Source organism: Monodelphis domestica, chromosome 2 (genome assembly GCF_027887165.1).
Source record: "Monodelphis domestica isolate mMonDom1 chromosome 2, mMonDom1.pri, whole genome shotgun sequence".
NCBI classification, from domain to species: Eukaryota; Metazoa; Chordata; class Mammalia; order Didelphimorphia; family Didelphidae; genus Monodelphis; species Monodelphis domestica.
In genome coordinates this window covers 64,559,610-64,584,545 of record NC_077228.1, presented here as the reverse complement: position 1 = coordinate 64,584,545, position 24,936 = coordinate 64,559,610, and the positions used below count along the sequence as shown (strand labels likewise).

The 24,936-nt window shown below is 34.5% G+C and overlaps 1 protein-coding gene across 2 annotated transcripts in view; it reads right to left on the bottom strand.

Annotated features, from left to right (window-relative positions):
* The window catches only part of FIRRM (FIGNL1 interacting regulator of recombination and mitosis), a 73,941-nt gene that overhangs the window by 36,504 nt on the left and 12,501 nt on the right, over positions 1-24,936 (bottom strand). For both annotated transcript variants that reach the window (XM_056815508.1, XM_016429941.2), the window contains 7 exons: positions 23,661-23,745; positions 21,061-21,199; positions 11,173-11,253; positions 8,565-8,629; positions 3,867-4,015; positions 2,401-2,530; positions 741-927 (listed from right to left, as the gene is read on the bottom strand). In XM_056815508.1, the coding sequence (XP_056671486.1) occupies positions 741-927; positions 2,401-2,530; positions 3,867-4,015; positions 8,565-8,629; positions 11,173-11,253; positions 21,061-21,199; positions 23,661-23,745 (836 nt within the window). The remainder of the gene's footprint in view (positions 1-740; positions 928-2,400; positions 2,531-3,866; positions 4,016-8,564; positions 8,630-11,172; positions 11,254-21,060; positions 21,200-23,660; positions 23,746-24,936) is intronic.

Below are 24,936 nucleotides of genomic sequence, written 5' to 3'. Positions count from 1 at the left end.
TAGAAACAATGGACCACACTTCTTTGGACAGTAAACTGGACATCATTGAAGGATAGATTGATAGTTTAAAGATACTAGACCAGATTCCCTGGTGTCTATCTGTTTCCCTCAAGGATAATGTTAAGGCAAGAACAGAATGGTGATGAACAGGACAACTGGATTTCTAAACTTAATCATTACAGTTTAGCTAAATTTCTGAATTAAGTTGAGAAAATTCTGGTGGGAATTATGCATTTTTTGAGGGGGGAAGTGAAGGACTATGTGGAATAATAGGAATGTGGAATTTTTGAGCATGTCTTTAATTATACTTCAAAAATTACACCTTGATGTCTAAGATTTATAAAAGACCAAATTTTATATATAACTAATTTTAAAACAATTTTTTTAGTATCCTGCTCCTCTCCTCATATAGGACATATAACAAATATGAATAGTTAAGTAGATTTAAAATTCTATCCACAATTCTACTTCCTTCCTTCTATTTCCCACTTCAATATCTAGAAAGATGTTGATCAAATAAATGTACCTAAATATGATTACCAAAAATACTGATTTCTGAGGATGAATATTAAATAAAGGCAAAGTATACATAAAATGTTAAAGAAGATAAGAATTTCTGACTACTCCCCAATTTTTCTCCCCAATTTCTATGTTCCATAATTTCAGTGAAAAAATACTAAGAATTATATCTATTACAGATTTCATTGATATGCTTTTCCCAGAATTTTAACATAGCTTACCAGTTCAGGAAACAATGATGGGTGAAAAGAAGTAATGAAGGTGCACAAATGAACACAGACATATTGATATAAGGTGATGGCCACTTCAGCTTGCCCTCTACTCAATATTTCTGGCAAATTAGCTGGTAAAGACAGCTCACTCGAACACTGCTCAAAACTGTAGAAAATAGCTTCAAGCAAAGATATTCTAGAGAAAGTAAGAACATTGAAGCCAGTACATTTAGCATTTAATCTTCAAACATATAGTTCTAACAATAACACATATGGGAGTCTCAAAGGCCAAGAAAACTGTTTTAAGAGATAGAGTAAAGATATCTAACACATGGCAAAAGAAATGATTTCAAAGAAACCTGAGAAAACATAGGAACTGCTGCACAGTGAAGTAAGCAGAAGTTGGAGAACAATTCATATAGTAACAACAAAGTAAAGCTGTTTTTAGCTTTGAAAGACTGATTAATGTAAAGACTTTCCAAAGTTTCAGATGAAATGTGCTACCAAACTCCTGACAGAGAGGTGAAAGACTCAAGATACAGACTAAGGCATTCATTTTGGAGACAAGGCCAATGTGGAATTGTTCTACTTAACTATTCATATTTGTTACAAAGCTGACACAGATTTTTTTTTTTAACTGGGGAAAGGGGAGTGGGTTAAGGCTAGAGGACGATGACACGATTCCCAAAAAGAGAGAATGGAAAGTATGGGAAGGGGACTAAATATAATGAGTCTGGATAGGTGTTTGCATTGTGCCATCCTGGTCCACGCCAGTTACTTACTTACCTTCTTTGTCTATTCTAATCTATGTTACTTATTGGAGCCTAATAGTGAAGGGCTTTAAAAGCCCAACCAAGGAATTTATATTTATATTTTATCCTAGAGGAAACACTTTATGGAGTTTATGATACTGACATGATCAGAGCTGTATTCACAGTTTTCTTTCCTGTGAAATGAAAGGATTTTGACCACTAAGGTTCCAAGTACAATCCCATGTAAAGGTCTTTCGGTAAGCATGAAATGCTAAATATATACATATATGTATATAAACTATTATTAGGAGATTCTCCATAAAAATCCTACTCAAATTACCCACTGGGATGTGGAAATATACTATGGCAATAAAGTACAAACTGTTTGGGTTCCTTCATAATGGAAAAGATTTAAATATTGTCATAGAAACAAGATGGTGTCTACTGCTGATCATAAGCAAAAGCTAACTAAGAAGATCATTAATAATTATCAATTATAATTGCCAAATGCCAATATCTATTCCAGAGGTTAATGTAGAAAAACCTTATGACTAACTCAATACGATCACATGAATTAATTCAAAATAAAAACTTTTAAAAAGAAATATATTTAAAGATGTGGTATTTAGGATTTTTGTTTCAATAAGTGCATGTCATGAAAATGCCCAAATTAAATAATCAAATGTGAGATCTAGTGTCTAAAAAAAGGGATAACATCTAATTAATTTCTGAAAATTACAAAGATTAGATCAAGTATACAATAGTTTTAATGTTAAATTGTCATCATATTCTAATCCTCTGAAAAATGGCAATCCATACAGGGGAAAAAATACTGATTAGAATATTTGGACAGGGTATTAAAATAGGTATTTTTTACATTTTACACAATTTACATATTTAAAAAATGTTCTTGTTACCTGGATTTATGTTCAGAATATTGGTTTCTCTGACACCAAAGACTCTGTACATTTTCAGGCTGAGAAGGTAGTTTGTCCATTATGTTGATCAAAAGGAGACACTGTGGAAGCTGAAGCTCAGAAGATATGTCTTAAAGGTGACAAACAAATGAAAGAATCATATAATTACATATGTGCAAACATACAAAGCACATTATTTTAGTTAAGATTAAATTATGGTAATTAAGAGATGCTTTTAAATGTGTGTATATATTTTAAAAATTAAATCAATTACAAATCCAAATGTAGGAGGAAAAAGAATCAGAAGTCACAGAAATGGGAAGTGACGTATTTACCTATACAAAATATCACTTTGGGCATAAAAAGATATAATGATTAGGACTATGTATTCTATATAATCCAAGAAATAGTTACTAGATGGCTATTATGTATGCAGATACTGTACTAGGCACTGATGATAGACAAAGGTCTACTTTCAAAGAGTTTATAATCTAATAAGTAGGGAAAGATATACACAAATAAGTAAGATAAGAAATGAGCAATAATGGACATTGAGAAAGAAAGATCATTATCATCTGGAGAAAGAAGCTTAAAGAAAATTTTCATAAAAGAAGAAATATCTTCCTCCTTCAACAAGAGGACAATGAAGAGGTAGGGGTAGGGGAGAAGGGATTAAGAGAAGAATATCATTCCAGTCAGGGAATCAGAGAATGCAGAATGAGATCAAGGGACTGGGAATTGCCCAGTTTGAATCGAATTGTTAAGATTAAAATTCTCTGGAGATTGTATATAGTAATTTACAATTATTTATTAGATAATAAATTTGGAGTTAGACAGAAAGAAAAGCTCCTAACATCATACCCGCGTCTAGCTAATCTGAGTTTGCCGCTCGTATCTCCATTTGCTAGTCAAGAATGGTTGCATGAGGAAAGTCAAAATGGTCTCAAACCGTTTCCCAGGCAAATACTGAGTGAGCGCTATCTCACTAGACAAGACTAGAGAGAGCTCTCCTTCAAACCCCCCTCTTAAAATCCCCAGTGATGTCAGTCCTTTTGGATCTCTCTGGTTGGACTTGACCTCAGTCTTCCAGAACCAGGAGTCACAAGGAAGAAAAGGCAAGCATCTTCTGGAACACCAGGCCTCTGGTGTCCTACAAGGCCTACAAAGCCTCTGGTGTCCTTCCAGAGTATGCACACACGCCCAAAAGGTGGGGCTGAGCCCTGGGACTGATATGGATTTTCAGAACTTCCCTTTTAAAAAGGATAGAGGGGAACAGATTTATGTTAAAAGGCTGGAAAAGTAGATAGGAGTCAAATTATAGAAGTAATTGAATGGTAAATGGTGCATAGGAGTTTTATATTTTATTTAGCAGACAATATGCAAAACTCTAAGTTTTTCATAGAGAAATGACAATCACAATAATGCTTTAGGAAAACACCTCAAATTGATTCTACTTTGAAACCTACCTAATTTGTCTCCCAATACTGCTTCCACAAAAGGGCTGAATGATAAAAGCTGACTGATGAGTGGATCCAGAGCCACTAGAAATACACCTAATATTTCTTTCTCTTGTGCCTTGGGAATCACTGTAGCATACAGACTTGGAGGAAACTTACTACAAAGGGAAAAAAAGTTTGTTAGTGATGTCTACATAGCAGCAAATTCTATACCAACTGATATTTGAATAGATTAAACCAATATAGAAAATCCTAATGACTAAAATTATTTAAGAAGTTTATCCAGAGGAAGAATAGAGAAGAATAAAGAGTTACTGTCAGAATCAGAAAGTCCTGGGCTTAGAACCTGCCTCCAATTAATTCTGGTTGTGGTAGCTTCAGCCAGTTGCTCTCAGTTCTCTAGGCAACTCCCTAACAATATAATTTACTTATCTGTACTTGTCAAGGGAGTTGCCTTATGGGGAGTTCCCCATACCATTGAAGTTTTCAGTCTAGACCAAAAAACACAGTAAACATTGTAATAAATAAAAAATAATCTTGGAGGCTGTATACTAAATTTATAAGTATTTATTTAGCAAAGAGAAATAAAGAGAGAGATAAGGTTACCAGCTTACTACCCAAAGACTCCGGCTTTTGGAATTAAGCAGGCAAGAGGAAAGGATAAGGGAGAATTTTGGGAAAGGGGTGTGAATTGGAGAAGGATCAGTCAAAGGAAATTGGACATTTGAGCAGGAAACAATGGAAAGAAATGAAGAGGGGGACAAAGAATGAGGAGGAACAGAGTAGATGGAAATGCATAGTTAGTAGCTATGACACTGTGTAAATGGAATGGATTCACCCTTAAAAAAAGGGTTAGCAGAAAAGAGCAAAAACCAGGACCTGTCAATGTGTTGTTTATAAGAAACACTCTGAAAATGAGAGACACATAGAGCGAAGATAAGGGGCTGGAGCAGAATATATTGTGCCTCTACTGAGGAGCAGGATCTCTGATAGAGTTGGAGCTAAAATGTGTATAATCAGAAGAGTGAGGAGGTTAACTGGATTATTTTGGGGGTACTATAGATAATGAAATATTATCAAATTTATCAATGTACCAAGAGAATAACATTCAGATTTCTAAAGGAAAAACTAAATGAGATTAAGATGGAAATAGATAATAAAATAACAATAGCAAGAAACTTTCATTTTCCCTCAGAAGTAGATAAATCTAACAAAAAAAAAATAAGAAAGAAGTTAAGGAGATGAATAGAACCTTAGATAAGTTAAATATGATAGATATCTACAGAACCCTACTCCCCACCTATATGAAACTAGCAGTAGGTGTAAGCTTGAGCATACACAAATCCAAAAACAGTTTTTGGTGAGACAGCAATAATTTGGAGAGCATAAATATTCTACAAAAGTCTTACTTTAACACTCATCATACTATGGAGGTAATCCTGCACTCCTGAAGGGTTTTGGAATTGGAACAAAAATTTCACTGGGTATGACCAAGCTAGAAAGCCTTGGTTTTGGAAAGAGTATAGTCCTGGCAATAGATTGTGTCTGCTGCTTAAGGACCAATTTAGTTAAATATGGCTCTGATAATGTATGTTAACTGAGAACCAGGGTGGTTAAGTTTATCAAATCAGTTGCTAAAAGGAACATGGAGAATGTACACAGAGGCCTAAGATTATATTACTAGGTCAGCTGTGAATTGTTTTTTAGAAAACAATATGGAAATATACATTAAGAGCTGTAAAGCTGTTTATGCTAATTAACCTAGGAATTAAGATTTGGCCCTAAGGGCATTATTGACAGAGTATAAAAAGTTGTGTATGTATTTCTATGAAATTATTGAAGCTTTTTTGGTAATGACAAAATAACTGGGAATAATACAAATATGATGATTGGGAGAAATGACTGAATATATTGTGATACCTGAATGTAATGAATTGTATTATGGTATTAGCAATGACAAATACTGAAAACATAAAGAAAATAAAGGAAATATGTGAAGAGATTAAAAGGGAATAATACATGCTATGATTACATAAAAAATAGCTACAAAATCAAGAGAAAAAGGCATCAAAGTAAAACAAATCTTAGGGAATGCAAAAGCAGAGGATATTAGCACAAATCTATAATTTACATAGTTTAAAACAAACAAACAATGTGGAGTTTGTGGTTTTGCACATAATTTTTTTATGTATTTGTTTAAATTTTTTTGGTGGTGGGAATAGTGGTTGTTACTTAAGTATATAATAAAACAATATTTTCAGTCTTCTGGATAAAAAAAAAGAGAGTGTGTGTGTGTGTGTATAATACACATTCCAGAACAGATTTGTTTTGTTATAGGAAAGACTGTAGTCAAATTGTTTAAGAATAGAAATTATTTCCCAGGATTTTCTGTTTTCAAGGGGAATTCCTTATATTTCAATATGAGATTACTATCCATTTTTAAAATAATTTTTTATTCATAGGACAAAACATGGTACTATATATTGAATAATCAAATTTTTTTCAATATAAATTTGTCAGAAAAAGTTATTGGGGTTGATTTAAGAGAAAGTACTATAGCATTTAGAGCTAGAAGAGAACCTAGTCTAATTCCTTCATTTTATATATAAGAAAACAAAGGCCCCAAAAGTTTAGGTGACAGGCATGATGCTTAATATGGCTATTAAGTATCTCTTATGGGTAGAAATGATAGCATATTAGTTAACAGTATAATATACAGAACTGAACAATTTTGCCAGATTACTTTGAAGGTGATTGTTTAATTAAAAGCTTTAAAAAGATAATTTCTTTGTTATACAGGTGAACAAACTACATCAACTTAAATTGTGACATTTATGGGCAATTTATGAATGGGCAGGTATGAGAAAAGTTCAGATCTGTATGAGTTGTAAAAGAAAAATTATATCATTGATAAATAGAGATTGCATTGTCTTTTTGACTTAAAATTTGAGAACTTTGAATTTCATGTGTAAAAAACATTGTGTAATTACAAAATAATATTAAGCACCTATTCTTTGTTGAATATTCAAATTTGCTTAAATCATATTTTTTTAAATATCACTCCTCTACAGAGCAAAATTACCTTCACAAGGAAATAAAGACTTGGTTAAAAGTAAAACAAAAACAAAAGAAAGAACTTTGTGAAATAGCCACAGTTAGAAGGCATGGCATGGATAATGAGCTAGCATTATTAAGGAGGCAGCTATATGGAGTATAAAAAGAAGAGGAAAAGGAACAAATGCATGGAAACCAATTAAGAGAAATAGAAAGAGATGAGCAGATGAGAGATGTCAGGAGGGGAATTCTTAGCAACTAATTTGAGTGAGGGAGATAAATGTGAGTAAAAAGTTGAGGATTAAGTTACACACTTGGGGTGTCTGGAAGAATGCTATTGTCCTTGATAGAAACTGGGAAGTTAGGAAGAGAGAACTTGCACTGAATAAGAATGCAATTGGATTTATTTAGAGAAAAAAAAATGTTGCTCCTAGAACCAGGGATAGCAGATTGAGATCTAAAGAGAAAGTGAATTCATCCAACAATACTGTTTGACTAGTTCAGGGACAAGTGATGAGATATATGAGAAGAAATAATATGAGAGGAGGGATTCTAAACATTTATGGAAACTTTTTCTTTCTCAGGGGTCAAATTGAGAATCAAACAACACACTTTTTGAAAGACTTATTTGGAAAATGCAGTCCTGAACTAACACTCTAGAGATATAAGAAGAAATCACAGGGGAAAACAATAGGGATAGAAAATGAGATGAAATGTTGGAATAAAGGGTAAGCTGGAGGAAGGATAAAGAAAAAGATACTAAATTTACTCTACTACAATAGAAGTGGAATCTTCTGCTTCTGATGACTAGAGTTACAAATTAAATTTCATATGAAATCTATGTGAAATCAGAATTTAACTTAATTTCCTTTTTTAGAAAAGCTATTTTAATTGTGATAACCCTGATAGTACTGAAGAAAAGTTAGTCTATTGTATAACAATAGCAGCAAAGACACAATTGAGATCAATAAAGTTGTCAACTTTTAATTTCAGGTTATATCGCTTAACTAATCCGGGCTCTTGTTACCCAACAAAAACAATTTATTTGAATTTTTTTTCAATTAATTGACTCATTTTTTCATGAGTTAGTTATTTTGGTTATCAAGTGAACAGACTATCAAAATTCAGTACTCTACTCATCAGATGTTACTTACTAATGATAAATTCTTAGGCAAATAACTTTACATCCCTATAATCTAATTTCTCCTTCTACAAAGTAGGGCTAATATAACACTTGACAACCTCATATAAGAAAAAGACAAATACAAACTACTAGCTTGTAACACAAACTGCAAATAATGTTTATATGATAATATATAACATTCCTGAACTCAATGCCATAGATTTAGTAAAATCCAACAGAGAAACCATGAGAAACATACAAATCCCATTATGTTATGCAAATAAAATTTACTGAAAAGATGGCAAGAAAAAATCACTACAATGGGTTAATTTTAAATGATGCATAATGGCTTTGAAGTCAAACAATAATTAAATAATTTTGGGGATCATGTAATCATAGATTTGAAGATGAAAAGCACTTTATTGGTCACAAAATCCAACACCCTTCATTTTACAAATGAGGAAAATGAGGTCCACTATTTAAATGGAATATCTGGTTTTTTAATTATCATGTGATTTTCTCTCCCTTACCTGTGTATCTGAAGATAAAGCTGATGTAGTGTACAGCAGGAATCAGAGAGAAAAGGAAGAAATTCCTAAAATTAAAAAAAGCTCATTTTCAATATTTATATATTTAATACATATGAATGATAGTAACATATGCATTAAAATCAAAATGCAAAGTAAAATTCAGACCTAGATTTCTTGCATGAGAAAAAAACAACGGAGCCAGAGGAAAAAAAAAGACTAAAAAGAATTCTTAATGAGACACAAAATAAAGAATAGTTTTCCCATTTGAATATAATGTAAAAGATTCATATTCAACTAGGAAAAAAGATAAAAAAAACAGAATAAACAAACTCATGGGCAACTTTTTAGTTGTTGCAATTGTCATTCTTTTTTTCCCCCCAATTTCTAAACTTCTAGGAAAGTAGGGACATGAGGGACTGTAGTATATTGGAATTTATGGAAATAGCTTGTGATCTTAAATTATCTTCTCTCCCAAAAGTCCCACTGGCTGAAACCAAGATAATAACAAAATGCAGGGACCCTAGAAGTACAACAATTGATGAGGCAAGAGAGCCCAAGACAATGTGGCTTGCCCAAAATGTCAAATAGGAAAACATTGTGTGACTCTCTGGCAAGTGTTTTTTCCAACTTCAATAAAGCCTATAGAAAGTATATTTGCACTAATTCAAATAGCTATTCTTTCTTTATAAAGAAAAAATAATAGGAAAAGTAAACCAAGACAGATAATGATCAAGATGAAGAAAGAGCATTAATCTCCTGCACAAAATAACACTTCTCTTTATGGTTCCTCTTTCTCTTGCCTGCTTTCTAAATGAGAGGATTCCCAAGGGTTCCATCACTGGTTGCTATTTTTCTCTAGAGGCAGATGGATGAATAGCCAGACAGAGAGACATATATATTTTGTGGACCCCACCCTCTCAATATCTCTCTCTTTAAAAAAATACATTAAAAACAATACACACATGTATGTTTCCATATCTAACTATATATATACAATCTATTTACAGAGGAAGAGATATTAAGGAGGTAGGATGCCAAAAACTTGGCAACTGATTAGATATGGGTATAGGGGTAGGTTTGTGGCAGAGATTAATGCAAGTGAAAAGTTGAGAATAAATGTTAGATGAGATCTTTAAGATAGAGAAGTGGCAATGTACATCTATATTGTAAAAGTACCGATATGTATATACGTGTGTATGTTGGTGTTTGTATACACACGTATACAAATCTCTCTCTCTCCCCCCTCTCCACATACATAAAAAAATCCACTTTTCTATTAGAGATCTCATCTTTCTTCATGGTTTTAATGATCACTTCTACTATGATGTCTCCTACCCCTTCATTTCCACTGCTACTACCCTAAACTGGGATCTCTTAATACCTCACAACTAGATGAACAAAATGGTGTCTGAGTGGTTCTCCCCATCCCATCCACCCTGCAATACAGCAGCCAGAAACCATAGCGTGGCTATGAATATTCTTGTACAAGTCTTTTTCCTTAGTATCTCTTTGGAGTATAACCATTCTGGATTTTCTAGGCAAAGATACTGGAGTGGTTTATCATTTCTTTCTCCAGCTCATTTTACATATGACAAAACTGAGACAATAGGGTTAAATGACTTGCCCAAGGTCACACAGTTGGTAAGTGTATGAGGCCAGATTTGAACTTAGGTGGGTGAGTATTCCTGACTCCAGGCAAGGAATTCTATCCGCAGAGCCATCTAGCTGCAGCATACATTACCTATCTAACTTTCTAATTTTCTACTACTCCCCAGCACACTTTCTCTGCACTGTTTAATGTCCCAAAGTCCTGTGCCATGGTCATTAATTACCTCCAAAATGTCACTTAGATTATTCCCCTTGCCTAGAATGCCCTCATCTACCCTAAATCTATTCAATTCAAATTTTACCATCCTTCAAGCTTTTCTTGATGATTCCAAATCTCATTTTTCCTTCTGAGTTTCCTCTGTAATTTATGATTATTACTACACAATCTATCACAATTACAAATGTCTTATATTGCTTCTTCCCCCAAACCCTATTCTTCTACATCACCATAATGCCAGAAGCAAATTTCTCTCTCCAGGGTCACCTTTTTTAACGCCATGTTCACCAAGTTCACCAAGCATGCATTATTGCATCATACACTGCAACTAATAAGCCAAGGAATCGACATATATTAGGTGGGTATACCATTTCTATAAACTACAAACTAAGAATGATAAAACCATCAATATAGTATAGTATTTGCTAATTTTACTACACTTTTTTGTTATGTATATGTAGGGAGGTCATAGGGATTATAAATTCAATTTGAGTAAAGTTTAAAAATCATATATTTTATGATAAAGGGCCTTTAACTGAAGATGGCCAAAGAATTGATATTATATATTTGTGGTAAAGAGAATTATAAGAGTTTTATTTTTCTGATATTAAAAGTTACTTAATAAAGACTTGCTTCCATTAAAAAAAAAGTCAAAATTCAGTGCTTTATCCATTTTTCTCTACTAGTTATCACATTGCTAGTAAAACTAATTTAAAGAAAAAAATTTTTTAAGGATAGAAATGAATGCAAACGGCATCACTTAGAAGCAAAAACAAGTCTTACCTTAGTGTAGTGTAAAAGAGAATTGGTAAAGAAACGACATAATTTGACTCTTTTATGGAATAATTTGCTGTCAGCACTATCCTGTTAAAAATTAAAACAAGAAAAAAATAATAAGAAAAGTACTTATAAAGAGAATATTTTTAAAATTAAGTTCAATTTTTAGTGAAGACACTGAGAGTTTAAAATATTCCAAAGAAAAGCAATTTTCCACTAGATTTGTCCAAGTAACATGAAGAAATATATGCATTTAAAAAATTATTTGTAAAGGCAATACCTGAAAATCAAATGCAAATGGCTTTTAAAAAATTAAATGGCCTTTTAATTTATAAAATGAATCAATCACTAACAACTAAGCACATTTAAGATTCTTGATTAACTTAACAGTTAAAGAGATTTCAATAGCTTTAGGTAGTTTTTGTGCTTTCTGGGGCTGAAGCTAAAAATAAGAACAAGAGTTTGAGGTAGTCATTGATTATCTAACATCTATGACAAACAAAAGCACCAACAAATGCTTAACACACTACAAATCAATAACTTTCAATATCAAATAAACATATACCAGTTTCTCTAATTTTTTTCTGAAAGGAACAAAACTTAATTTTCATTTATTGATTCTGTTCTATTTCTTTCCTAGCAATAAAAGCATCTCAATATATACCAAACTTAATTAGCCCTAGTTTCCTCTTCTATAAATTCAAAGAAATGGATTAGAAAAAAAATAGTCAAGAAATGGGATTTTTCTAGTTAACTCAACTTTCTGGCACCACAACTCTTTATCTCAGTTTTTGCACCAAAGGTCTTTTAAAGGCACTTGTTTATTTTCTTGTTCCACCTACAAAATGGTAAATATAATTTAATCTTTTTTTTTTGATAAATGACAGTCTTATGACTCAGCATTTTGATACCAATTTTATTGAACCTAAGACATGTAAGGGAATATGCTTTTTAAAATAAGTTCTTGACATCAACTTAATTATTTTCATTTTCTCTTCCCTTTCATCCAAAAAAATTTGGTTAGCTGAAGGCTACAATTAGTTGAGTTATGCTTAGTCAATATTTTAATGTATCATAAGTTATTGTTAATCATACTAAGTAATAAGATCATAAAACTAGAGAGAACCTCAGAGATCATTGAGTCTAATCTGCTCATTTGTCATACATAGTCCTAAATCTCAATTTCACTAAAGAAGCAATAAAATATGCTAAAGATGTTTCATAATTAAATTTCCCAAACTTTTAGGAAGAAAAAGAATATCACTAGTAGCTCTGAAACTACAAGGAATGTGATAATAAAATAGGGAGTCAAAGTAGAAAAGAAATTAAATTCAATGCCATATGCCCTTTTTTGGTGACTGTTTTAAATATGCTTATTTTATTTATTTATTTAGAGTTTTTAATGGTTGCATGATTCATGATTCCCCCCCCCCCCCCAACCCTTCCCACTCCTGGCACTGACAAGCAATTCCACTGGGTTTTATATGTATCATTGTTCAACATCTATTTCAATATTATTCTTATTTGCAATAAAGTGATCTTTTAAAGCCAAGACCCTAATTATATCCCTATCAAACTATGTGATCGATCATGTCTTTTTCTTCTGAGTTTCTACTCCCACAGTTCTTTCTCTGGAGGTGGATAGTGTTCTTTCTCAAAAGTCCCTCAGAATTGTCCTGGGTCAATGCATTCCTGCTAGTAGAAAATCGATTACACTCAATTGTGCCACAGTGTATCAGTTTCTGTGTACAATGTTCTTCTGGTTCTGCTCCTCTCACTCTGCATCAATTCCTGGAGGTTGTTCCAGTTCACATGGAATTCCTCCAGTTTATTATTCCTTTCAGCACAATAGATAAAATAATTTGTTCAGCCATTCCCCAATCAAGGGACATCCTTTCATTTACCAGTTTTTTGCTATCACAAAGAGCACAGCTATGAATATTTTTGTACATGTTTTTCCCTATTATTTCTTTGGGGTACAAACCCAGCAGTGGTATGACTGGATCAAAGAGCAGGGAATCTTTTAAAGCTCTTTATGCATAATTCCAAATTGCCCTCCAGAATGGCTGGATCAATTCACAAATCCACCAGAAATGCATTAGTGTCCCAATTTTGCCCTACTGTAAAATGGAGATTTGAACGCTAGACTTCAATCCCCAAAGTCCTTGGTATTTCCCAGAATTCCCTATAATCTCACCTGAGTCTCCACCTGGACGAGATCACAATTAATTAAACTGGCAGTAACGCCTACCTCAGCCTCTTCTATGCTTTGCTCTTCCATTGCAAGATGTAGTAAGTTAAGCTAAGCATTGGGAATCTGAATTGGCTACTCAGTAATGGGCACGTGGTTCATATTTTGTATCTTCTTTATTCCTTGACTTCTAATAATCCTTAATAAACCTCAAAAAATTCTATTACTAGAGACTAAAATAATTTTTACATTTGGCAACCACGAAGAGACGAGAGAAAAACTCTCAATTTTTTTTTTTAAAGTTAGCCTAGATAATTTTTTTTAAGTCACATTTCTCCAAGGCTTTTTAGCAAAGCCTCTTGATTCAGCTCACTCCTGCTGCCTGTTCCTGCCTCCATTCATCCGCTACAGCCCTGCTTGACCCAGATCACTCACCTGGTCCTGGCCCGCTCCTGGCCTCCAGCCATCTCGCTCACCTGGCCCAGTCCCAGCCTCAGCCCCAGCCCCAGCAACTCTGGCCTCTGACCCAGATCGCTCATCGCCCCAGGCCCAGCCCCAGGCTGCTAGTAGCTGCTCCTGTGTCTTCAGGAATCACAAACCAACTGGTTAAAAACCGGGGTGTTATTAGCCTCCATGTGGCAGGGGACCTCAAGAGGTGGGGGGAACAAGGAGAAGGAAGAGACTTTTCCAAACAGGAAGTTACAAGTATGGCATATTCTATGGGAGAGCAATGCATTGCCTATTTCAAAGGATGTTTTTTCATGAGTGCACTGATTCTTTTATTTATCTCACCTGAGATTTAGGGAGAAATTCATTTCCCTGCAACTCTATGCCAATTGGGCCCACCCAATTTGAGATTCCAAAAACCCACCCTCACTATGGAAAGATAGCTGGGTGGCTCAGTGGACTGAGAGCCAGGCCTAGAGACTGGGTCTTGGGTTCAGATCTGACCCCAGACACTTCCTAGCTGTGTGACCCTGGGCAGGTCACTTGATCTCCATTGCCTACCCCTTACCAATCTTCAGCCTTGGAACCAATTCCATGACAATAAGCATCTCAACAAATAAAAAACAAACAAACAAACAAACAAAAAAAACCACCAATGAACTTTAAAGAGACTGGAGGTTATATTTTTAAGACTTTTCAGACTTCAATGTTTTATAAAAATCTCTGTATTTTATTGAATTTACTGATTGTTTTAAGATTTAATTTTGTTGGTTTTCAGTTCATATATTAATGTATTCAATACTATTCTGTTACACTGAATCATTTTAATGTACTGGGTTTTAACTACTGCTATATTCTGTTGCTTTCCCCCTAAAGCTATACTGAACAAATATTATTGAATAAGCCCATATATTAAATATATATAAACAGCCTTTTCTATTTTTGACTTTGTAAATTGTCACATAGAGGATAGATGGACTTCATCAAACTAGTTACAATTGTATAACAACCTTTGGAAAATTTAATGAGCTAAATATCTCAAATTTATTTTAAGGGTTCTTTAGACATGATTTTAGATTTTTTCCCCCTCAACTCTGATCATTTTGCCTGCCTCTAAGAAGAGGTAAGGTCCATTTAGGTAGCTGAAGTGAAATACAATTATAATCCCCACCTCCCACATTTGTAAAAATGTGAATGGATGGGACATCACAGTCTCATAACAAAGGAGCTGGGAAGTTAATCCCAGGGCATGGTACCCCTGGATGACTCCCAAAAGAGGAGCATCTCTCATTTATAACTCTTCAGCTCACTTTACCTAACATCAACAGTACAGAGGTTTGAGGTTTTTTTCCTAGACTCCTCTGTTGTATTTTTTAATGCTATCTAGATTTCTTGATGATGTTCTAGATCCAAATAAGTTTTGCTTTGTTTAAAAATGTATTTGCCAAGGTTGAAAGATTTGCTACGTCTGTAAAAATTGTGACAAATATCCATTAGTTCATTGGCTTTTAAAATGCCATACAGCAACTTATGTGAAATATGATAGTGGGTTTGTTTGCTATTGTGTTTAACTGGGTTATTGTGAATTTGGGGGATATTGATACCTTTTGAATGTGCATTACATGTGGTACTACTGTTACCTTGTGAAATTCATTTGCTTGCATTCACAGTGAATCATGCCAGATATGAAGAGGAAATGGATCTCATTTTTGGTGAGAAAGTCTTGTATTCTATATTTTCTTAGCTGACACAGTGTGCCAATGATTATAAGCTATATTTTTGAATTTAAAAACTCTTTTATTATTATATTTGGCTTGCATGTGCAATATACTATTTGTTTTATTTTTTCTCTCCTTTTTATATTTGAAGCACATGTCACCAGTATTAAGATTTTCTTTAACTTTTTTAAAATTTTGCAGTAATATAAGTTTAAAATATATTTGCCATAATGTCAATGTATGCCCCCAAAAGCTTGAGACTATAAAAAAATGATGCCATTTATTGATAAAAATTATTGGACTTTGCTTAATGATTCTGTCTGATTCCAGGACAAGAGAATACAAAAAGAGCCATTGCACAGTGCCAATAAAGCACAAGGTCAGAGACCAAGAATCCCAAAGGGGTTGATGAAAATTTTGAGCCATGACAAAAGGACTTGAACCTAGTGTGAGACTCGAGGTTGCAACGCTTGACATACGTTGATGTAGGCCTTCCTTGTATACACACTCTTTGTGAAAATACTTAATAGACAATTATCTCAAACATGGCTCCTACCTGGCTCCTATAATCTAGTCCCTTTTCTGTCTTTCATAAAGTGGCAACTTTCTGTAGTCCTGGCTACTGACTAGGTAAATGTGTAAATTGCTTATATCATCTTAATTAGGCCCTGATTCAAGGCCCTATTATAGATTTATTTTTCCTTTACTTAGAATTTTTTACACACAAGACTTTGATAGTCTATATTTCATCCAGAAATTATCTTTTTCTATTTGGATTTTTTATATTTTTCTTTCTCTTCCAATTGATTCATATACCTCATAACTCAGCCATGCATCCCTGAGTGATCCCTGTGTTTTTCAATCACCCTCTTCAGGTGGGGAATGTATAAATTATTATTATTTTAAATTACAAAGTTTAAATTCCTTTTGAGAGTAATTTTAGGTTAAGAAACATGCTACCTCTCCAAATCCAGAAAGTAAACTGTTTGGAGAAGACACCATGAAGACGCCTCCACCGACAACACACTGCACAGAAGATCCAGAGTGAACTTTGGGATGTGGTGATTTGAACTATGTGGGGTTTGAATGCATTTGTTTTGAATGTACATTTTTATGCCAAAGGGGTTCTCTTTTCCTCTTATCCTCAAATTATTGTAATTTCAAAGTTGGTATATTTATAAGACCCATTGGAGAAACTAGTCTTCCTTAGGCCTCAGGGGGAGTAAATGTAAAATGGAGATTTGAACCCTAGACTTCAATCCCCAGAAGTCCTTGGTATTTCCTAGAATTCCCTATAATCTCACTTGAGTCTCCACCTGGACGAGATCACAATTAGTATTTAAACTGGCAGTAATGCCTACCTTGGCCTCTTCTATACTCTGCTCTTCCATTGCAAGATATAGTAAGTAAGCAAGCTAAGCACTGGGATTCTGAATTGGTTAATCAGCCATGGGCACGTGGTTTATATTTCATATCTTCTTTATTCCTTGATTTCTAATAATCCTTAATAAACCTTAAAATATAATATTTCTATTACTAGAGACTAAAATAATTTTTACAATACCCCCCCTCCAAAATTTATTATTTTCCTTTATTACTATATTGGCCAGTCTGCTAGGTATGAGGTGGTATCTCAACTTTGTTTTAATTTGCATTTCTCCAATCAGAAGATATTTAGAACACTTTTTCATGTGCTTATTGATAAGTTTTGATTTCTTAATGTGAAAATGGCAATTCATGTCCCTTGACCATTTGTGGATTGGGAAGCCATAACTCATTTTTGAAACCAAGTTTAAAGCTTTATTTTGGAGAAAAAATGGAATGTTCTTCATGGTACCATGACATGCTTAGCAAAGTTGTAATCAATTTCTCAAGGTCTGAAGTATTAAAAAATCATTCTCTGACCTCTAAACAAAGCTTCATAGTGTAAGAATTAAGTTTTAATGGTCTGATTAAAATATATGAAGATTATAAATAATAATGGTGGTTGCCAATTCGAAGTATTATTGCTGAGTAGAGATGATGACTCAAGCTGAAGGTGACTCCTGAGGCTAACTTTCTTCCTTGAGCCAACCTTTTTGACTTCCTTCTTGAAGTCCAACTCCTTCTTGAAGCTGACTTAAGGACCTTCTGAAGTGAAGTGCCTATAATATTACCCACCCCAACATTTATAAAATACAATGAATGAAAGCTCTGAAGTGATTTTTCACTATTGTAGTCCTTGCCACCACATTAAAATGGATGGGACATATAAAAGACATGCCTTTTAGAGCTGTTACAGTTTCATACCAAAGGAGGGAGCAAACCCAAAGGGTTTGATTACCTCATGATGGGTTATAGTCTTATACGGAAGGTGGAAAAGTTTTCTTAAGAGGTATGATACCCCTAAATTGCCCACAAGAGGGAGCATTTCACATGAAGTATAGTAGCTTCTGAATGATTTTTTATATATATTAAAAGAATGGAGAATTAAAAGTAGAGAAGAAAACCGAAGTTCCTGCTACAAAAGTTTTACATAAAGCTGTTTTCTAAATGAAAATTTATGTATCCTAAGTTGATCCAAGTGCTTGTCAACACCCTCCTCAAGGGGGAATGTATAATTGTCACAAAACTAAAAATTCTTTTGAGAAACATTCAGGAAAGAGCTCGATAACTCTTTGAAACTAGAAGATGCATTGTTTGAAGATGCCATGAAGATGCCTGAAGCATCACATGGAGCCTGATGCTCCACAGCATCAGAAGACCCAGAATGAGCCATGGAAAATGATTGATTGAACTCTGTGTGTGTGTGTGTGTGTGTGTGTGTGTGTGTGTGTGTGTGTGTGTGTGTGTTGAACATATTTATTCTGAATGTAAACTCTTATGTCAAAGGGAATTGCCCCCTAATTGGCTTATTGTCAATGCACCTAGCAAACATTAATTTGCTCTCTCTTTTTCTTTCATTTCCCTCTTATCTCTAACTATTGTAGTTTCTGATTATGTAAAATCATTCATTGGGGAGGACTAGTCTTCCAAAGAATCATAAGGGAGATTGCGAAAAGTTTCCTTTGCTTATTCTGAATTGACACTTGTGAAAGGGAATCCTTTATTCCCTTTGCCTATTTTGAGTTAACACACCTTTTTTTTTCTTTTTTCTTCTGTAAACCCTCACCTTCTGTCTTGGAGTCAATACTGGGTATTGGCTCCAAAGCAGACAAGTGGTAAGGGCTAGGCAATGAGGGTCAAGTGATTTGCCCATGGTCACACAGCTGGGAAGTGTCTGAGGCCAGATTTGAACCTAGGACCTCCCATCTCTAGACCTGGCTCTCAATCCACTGAGCTACCCAGCTGCCCCCTTTAACACACCTTTTGACTGAATCAACAAAAGCTTGAAGTAGGTAGAGGAACTAGCAAATTACTTAGAGAATTCACACCCTTAGAAATTCAATCAGGAAACTGTGAACCTTTTGATGAGAAACTGACCTTCAGAGGCCTTTGATAAAGAGTTGACACCTTTAGAGCGTAAAAATTAATTTAGTCTCTAGTAATAGAAATATTATATTTTATGAGGTTTATTAAAAATTATTAGAAATCAAGGATACAAAATAATAAGCCACGTGCCTAGGGCTGATTAGCCCATTCACAGCTTACTCACTACATCTTGCAATGGCTGAGTAGAGGAAAAGGCTGAGGTAGGTGTTACAGCCAGTTTAAATACTAATTGTGATCTCGCCCAGGTGGAGACTCAGGTGAGATTATAGGGAATTCTAGGAAATACCAAGGACTTCTGGGGATTGAAGTCTGGGGTTCAAAATCTCCATTTTTACAAGAGGATGAGAGGTGTGAATCCCACAGACACTGCCCCCTGGGCAATGCTAGACAATTTGGAAACTGTGATTGGTCCTTGTGAAAGGGGGAATGGACAAGGAGCTACTATAAAAGACCCTGAATTTCTGGGGCTAGAGAAGTCGACTCCAAGAAGGAGTTGGACTTCAAGAAGGAAGTCAGCTCAAGAAGAAAGTTGGCCTCAGGAGTCACCTTCAGCTCGAGTCATAGTCTTGACCTGCCTCTTGGAGGGAACTTGGGTGAGTTGATAGCTGGCTTTCCCTTCCAGTCTTCTGGAGAGTTTAATTCTGGTTGAAGGTCAACAAGTCCTGGTTGAGTTGGTCTTCTCTACCCTTTTGTATTTCTCTACTTTCACTTTTTCAAAGGTCACTTCAACTTTGAGCAATACTTTGAATCATATATTTTAGTCAAACCCTTAATTTTAACCCTTACAATAGTGAACACTAAGAGGTAGGGCAAGTTCATCTTTAGTACTCTATATGGAAAATGTGAAGCCCAATTTAGGGGTAACGGTGTCATTTTTAACAGCACTGAATAGATGCATAAATTTAAAACAAAGTAGCATAATGAAGAAGTTAAATTTTCATATATAGTGTAGAAAGAGCCTGGCCTGGGAGACAGAAAACAAGAATTCAATCCTGTTATGCCACTCCTTGCAGGATTTCAATAAATAGGAAACTCCATTAGCACTTTGTTTCCTCTTCTATAAATTCAAAGAGATTAATTAGATTATGGTTAAGATCTCTTCTAGCATAAAAACGACATCTCTATGCAGACAGAGGCTTATATACAAAGCAGACTTGCACACAGACAATCTTGTCAAGTGGCCCTAGGAATTTTTCCTTTTACAATGCTGTAAGAGAATTTCTCTGCTCTTCTTCTCTTATTATTCCAGGGCCACAGACTGCCTAGAAATCTTCCCTGGAATTTCTTTCTTTTTATTTTGTTTTAGTGTAGTCTGGAGAATGGTCTATGATGGCAAATTAAACAGGTGGTAACAAGAGGCCAAGTGACAAAAAACCCTGTTCTGCCCCACCTCACCCACTCTTTCCAAAATCCAGATAGAAACCATATGTCGTTTGCCATAACCATAAGCCATAACCAATGCCAAGCATTAGTGAGTGGTAGCAAGAAAAGCCCAACCTTGTTGCCAAAGAACTATCATTGTTCCTTCTCAAAACCCTCAAATTGCACTTAGTCAGTGAAGATTTCCCAATCACCAACAACACAGGTGACATAGGGAAAACACTAGAAAGAGTAAAACTCGCCTTTTTGTAATTACACCTGCTTTTAGGCCTTATTCTTTCCCCTTATTCCCAATAGTACTTTTTCTAGGTCTATCCTCTGCCATTTCTGCCATCTCTTCACAATTCCTTCCTAAACCACCCTGTATCTTTTATCTACTTAGTCCTTTTGGCCCTTGATTCACTGGATTCTCCAACAGAGGCCTAGCACTGGGAGTCCACATCCACTGCCCAAAAATATGGGGAAAGAGAATGTCTATTCCAAAGGCTGCAACATAACAAAGTGTGCATTCCAAATTGGATTTCTGGATGCTTTTTCACATGGAAATACTTACATAATCAATCATACAGTTGAAGAAAACTCAAATTTCAAATGACTGTCACAATGAAAATGTGGTTCAGTTAATGTCAAAGAAAAAGTTGGTTTTTCTTGTTTAAATCAAGCATATTTTATCAGAACAAATTTTACCTGTGTTCCAGACTGTGTCATCTGTTCAGCTAATTGTAAACAAGAATGGAAGGAGAAGAGAATGTCTTCACATAAAGCACTGAGTATATCTTTGTGCTTCAACTGACTCTTAATCACAGACTGGTGTTTAAGGCTCTGCCTAAGAGGAGAAAAAAATTCAGCTGATGATTAATACAAATAAAACCTCACTTTGCTTTCAGTTGTAAAAAAAAACATGTCTTTTTAAAGATCTAGAATTGGAATTATGGTCATGGGAATGAGTCAGCACAAAGGTGCCTATGCTCACCCACACAAAGCACACAGGCATATGAAACTACCCAAGAACCTTAAATCTCTTATTTTCCCAAGGCTTGGCTAAATTGTTTTCCTTCTGCTGTTTCAAAGGAGAATTTCCAGGGCAAATGAACACAGAAAGTGCTGCAATCCAAATCCCTCACAGTATAAGCTGGCACAAATGGCACAAGCTGGACCATGTTATTCTCGTGATCTAAAAACAAATATATCTGGACTTTTGATTCCAGGTAATCCATCTCCTACCTACATTTCAGCTTTTTCCTCTCTTAGTTGGTATATTGTTTGGGCTGAGGCTACAAGCCTTTTTTTCTTGCTATTCCCTTTCATGAACTATTCAAACTTCATTTTGGTCAGACTGGACTGGTAGTTGTCCCTCCAATTTCGCATTTTATTTCCTAACATCATACATTTGTATGGGTTATTCTCCAAGTCTGGAATATACTTTCTCCTCGTTCTTATACCTCAGAATACTAGGGTTAGTGCCACCTCTTACATGAGCTTTTCCAAGACTTTCCCACATACACCCCAGTAGTAAGTATTCTCTCCTTAATTTACCTTGTATTATACTTACTTGTGCACATACTATATGAATAAAATACAACCTCTATGAGGGCAAGGACTATTTCATTTTTGTCTTGGTATATTCAGGATATAGTATAGCATATTACACAGAGAAGGCACTGAATAAGTGTTAAATTGTTGAATTCAAGTGAACATACAATGTCTAGTACTTTAGTAAATATTCATTAATTATTTGCTTCTCTAGTAGATTTGTAATCTAATTATTACAATTTTAAAAGAATACAATAAGCTCTGATTTCTGTATTTAAAGGGGAAAATCATAGAATGACAACTAATATTTGAAAGTTTCACCAATTCTTTATTTCTTTACAAAACAGGTGATATCTAAATATTATTGAAGTGACTAAATGCTAACTTTTAAAATTATTTTAAAATTATTAGTTTTACTCTTAAAATTATATGACAATTTTTTATTATATTCTAATCTCAAAGTTTTACCTATTTCTGTAATTTCCCCCCCCAATGGCACTGGAATTTGTCATAGGAACAAGAGAGGAATGTTATTTCACTGTTGTAGAAGGGGAGAAGCCATTACTCTCAAAATTAAAAGGGAGAGAGAGAGAGAGAAAATAAAAAGAATTCAGTTCTATCCAAGACAGGATCAATCCCATAAAAAGATAGAACCAGAAATCATTATATATAAATTTAACTAAATTCAACAGATATTTAGTAAGTATTATTAAGTATGAGCTACTAAGGATATAAAGTTGAAAAAGGACATAGTATTTACCCTTAAGGAGTTTTAAGTTTATAAGGAGCCTATAACTTGAACATGGATAAGTAGTAGTCCAGTAGACATGGCATAGACATGGGTAAATAAAGCAAACTGAAGGCAAATGCGAGAGATCTAGACAAAATATTTTAGGAATATGTGTATGGATAAGTGAGAGAAAGAACACTTTCAGCCAAGGTCATAAAGGCTCATTGAGCCAAGCCTAGAAGGAAGAAAAAGATTAGACTGGAAATAGAGTCCAGAGCCTAGAGATGAATTGTACATAGGCATTAGAATGCTGAGTTTGGGGACTAGCAGGTAAGACACTTTGGCTGGAACACGGAGTTAGTGAAAAGGAGTAGTATGAACTAAAAACAGACAAGTTGGAAGCAGCTGGAAATTTGCCTCAAGTGCCAGGCTATGGAGACTGTATGTCATTGAATGGGCAATAGGAAGGCACTGATGTTTCTTAAATAGGCCTACGTTTTGGGAAAGTTACATGGACAATTGTGTGAAAGATGGATGGGAGAAAAAAAGAGATCTATAGTTTAGGTAAGAGATGACAAGTACCTACATTAGAAAAATGGCAATGGCAGTGAAGAAGTGGTAATAGAAACAAGTGATCCTGAGGAAGTGGATTTTAAGTAAGATTTCGGGACTGACTAGACATGGAGGAGGGAGAAGAATCCAAGATGACCAAAAATCCAAACTCTTGAGGAAGAAAATATAGGCTATTCTTTTAGGGGTATAGCAGTGAAAGGGAACAGAGGACACTCACCTAAGAGATGTAAGGATCAAGGGAAGGCTTTTTTAACTATATAAAAGATTTGATCATGTTAGTTGACAAGAGAAAATTAGTACAGATAAGGGAGAGAAAAAAGAATGACAACAAATGGTTGATGAGGAAGACACCTAAAGACATTAAAAAACTTTTCTTAAATAATTAAACGAATACTACTTGTAGATAAGTAAAAACATGGAATATAAAACATACAAAGAACAAAATACATACTTAATTATAAACTTCCAAGTATTGGCATGAAAAGCTTGGTCCATACCAGAAATAACAGAACAGATATCCAAAACTGAATGAATAACTGCAAAAAAAAAAAAATAGAATAATCATTAAATATAAGCTTACTTACTAGATGATTTCCTATTCTAGTAAAAAGCATCTGCTGACAAAGTTCACTAATTACTGGATTAAAAATAGTAAGACTATATAGAACAATTATCATTTATAATTGTTAAACTCTAGGAAACTGATCTTTAAAAAAGAGGAGACAAAAATTGCTGTTTTGTAGCCTTTATTCTGTTCTTATTTACCATTTGACTCATAATATATAAAAAAGATGAAATTATTTCTTTTTTTCCCCAGTGGGGGAGGCCAGACAGATCAAGTTGCATGGATGACTAAGACATTAGCTGACATGCCTAAGGTTACAGATCCCTCTTCTGAGAGACAAATTTGAACAAGGCTAGCCCTCTTTCCTCAACTCTATGCTGCCTCTCAATAAATCCTTATTCTCAGAGTATTTAATAAAGAAAGGAACAACCCTAGGCAGAAGAGATCAAATAAACAGATTTATAAAAAAAGACTTATGTCTATACCATTCACATAACACAACTACTCTTCCAAGCAGTAACTCAATCTAAATTCCATTTAGTTCACTTTGTATTATTTTCCTTAGCCCTTAGGAAAGGGACTAGTTGAGGAAAGAATCTAGTCTTAAATGCCAATGCTACAAAAATTAAATTCCTTCATCTATAACTCTAAGGTCATTCTCTGCCAATACTGTGTCTCTTTGAAATAATATCTAGCAGGGGTTTCTTAACCTTTTTTTTGTGACACAGACTCCTTTGAAATCTAGAAAAGCTTATGGGCCTTTCTCACAATAATTCTTACAACTGGAAGATATGCTAAATTTCAGTTAAAGGTCAGTGAAAACAAAGATTTAACTTTTTTCCTATACAAGTTCATGGGCCTTTCAGGGATTTGGGGAAAGAAGGGGGTCTGTGAACCACAACGTTAAGGATCCCAGCTTTACTCCCAACTTGTCACATGGATTTTTCACAAGCTAGCACCCTAAAATACTTGAAACAAAACAAAACTCTTACCTTCTGTATTGGTTCCAAGGCAGAAGAGTGATATGGAATAGGCAATGGGGGTTAAGTGGCTTGCTCAGGGTCACACAGCTAAGAAGTGTCTGAGGCCAGATGTGAACCCAGGATCTTGTCTCTGGGGCTTACCTCTCAATCCACTAAGCTATCTTGATGCTCTGCCCCAA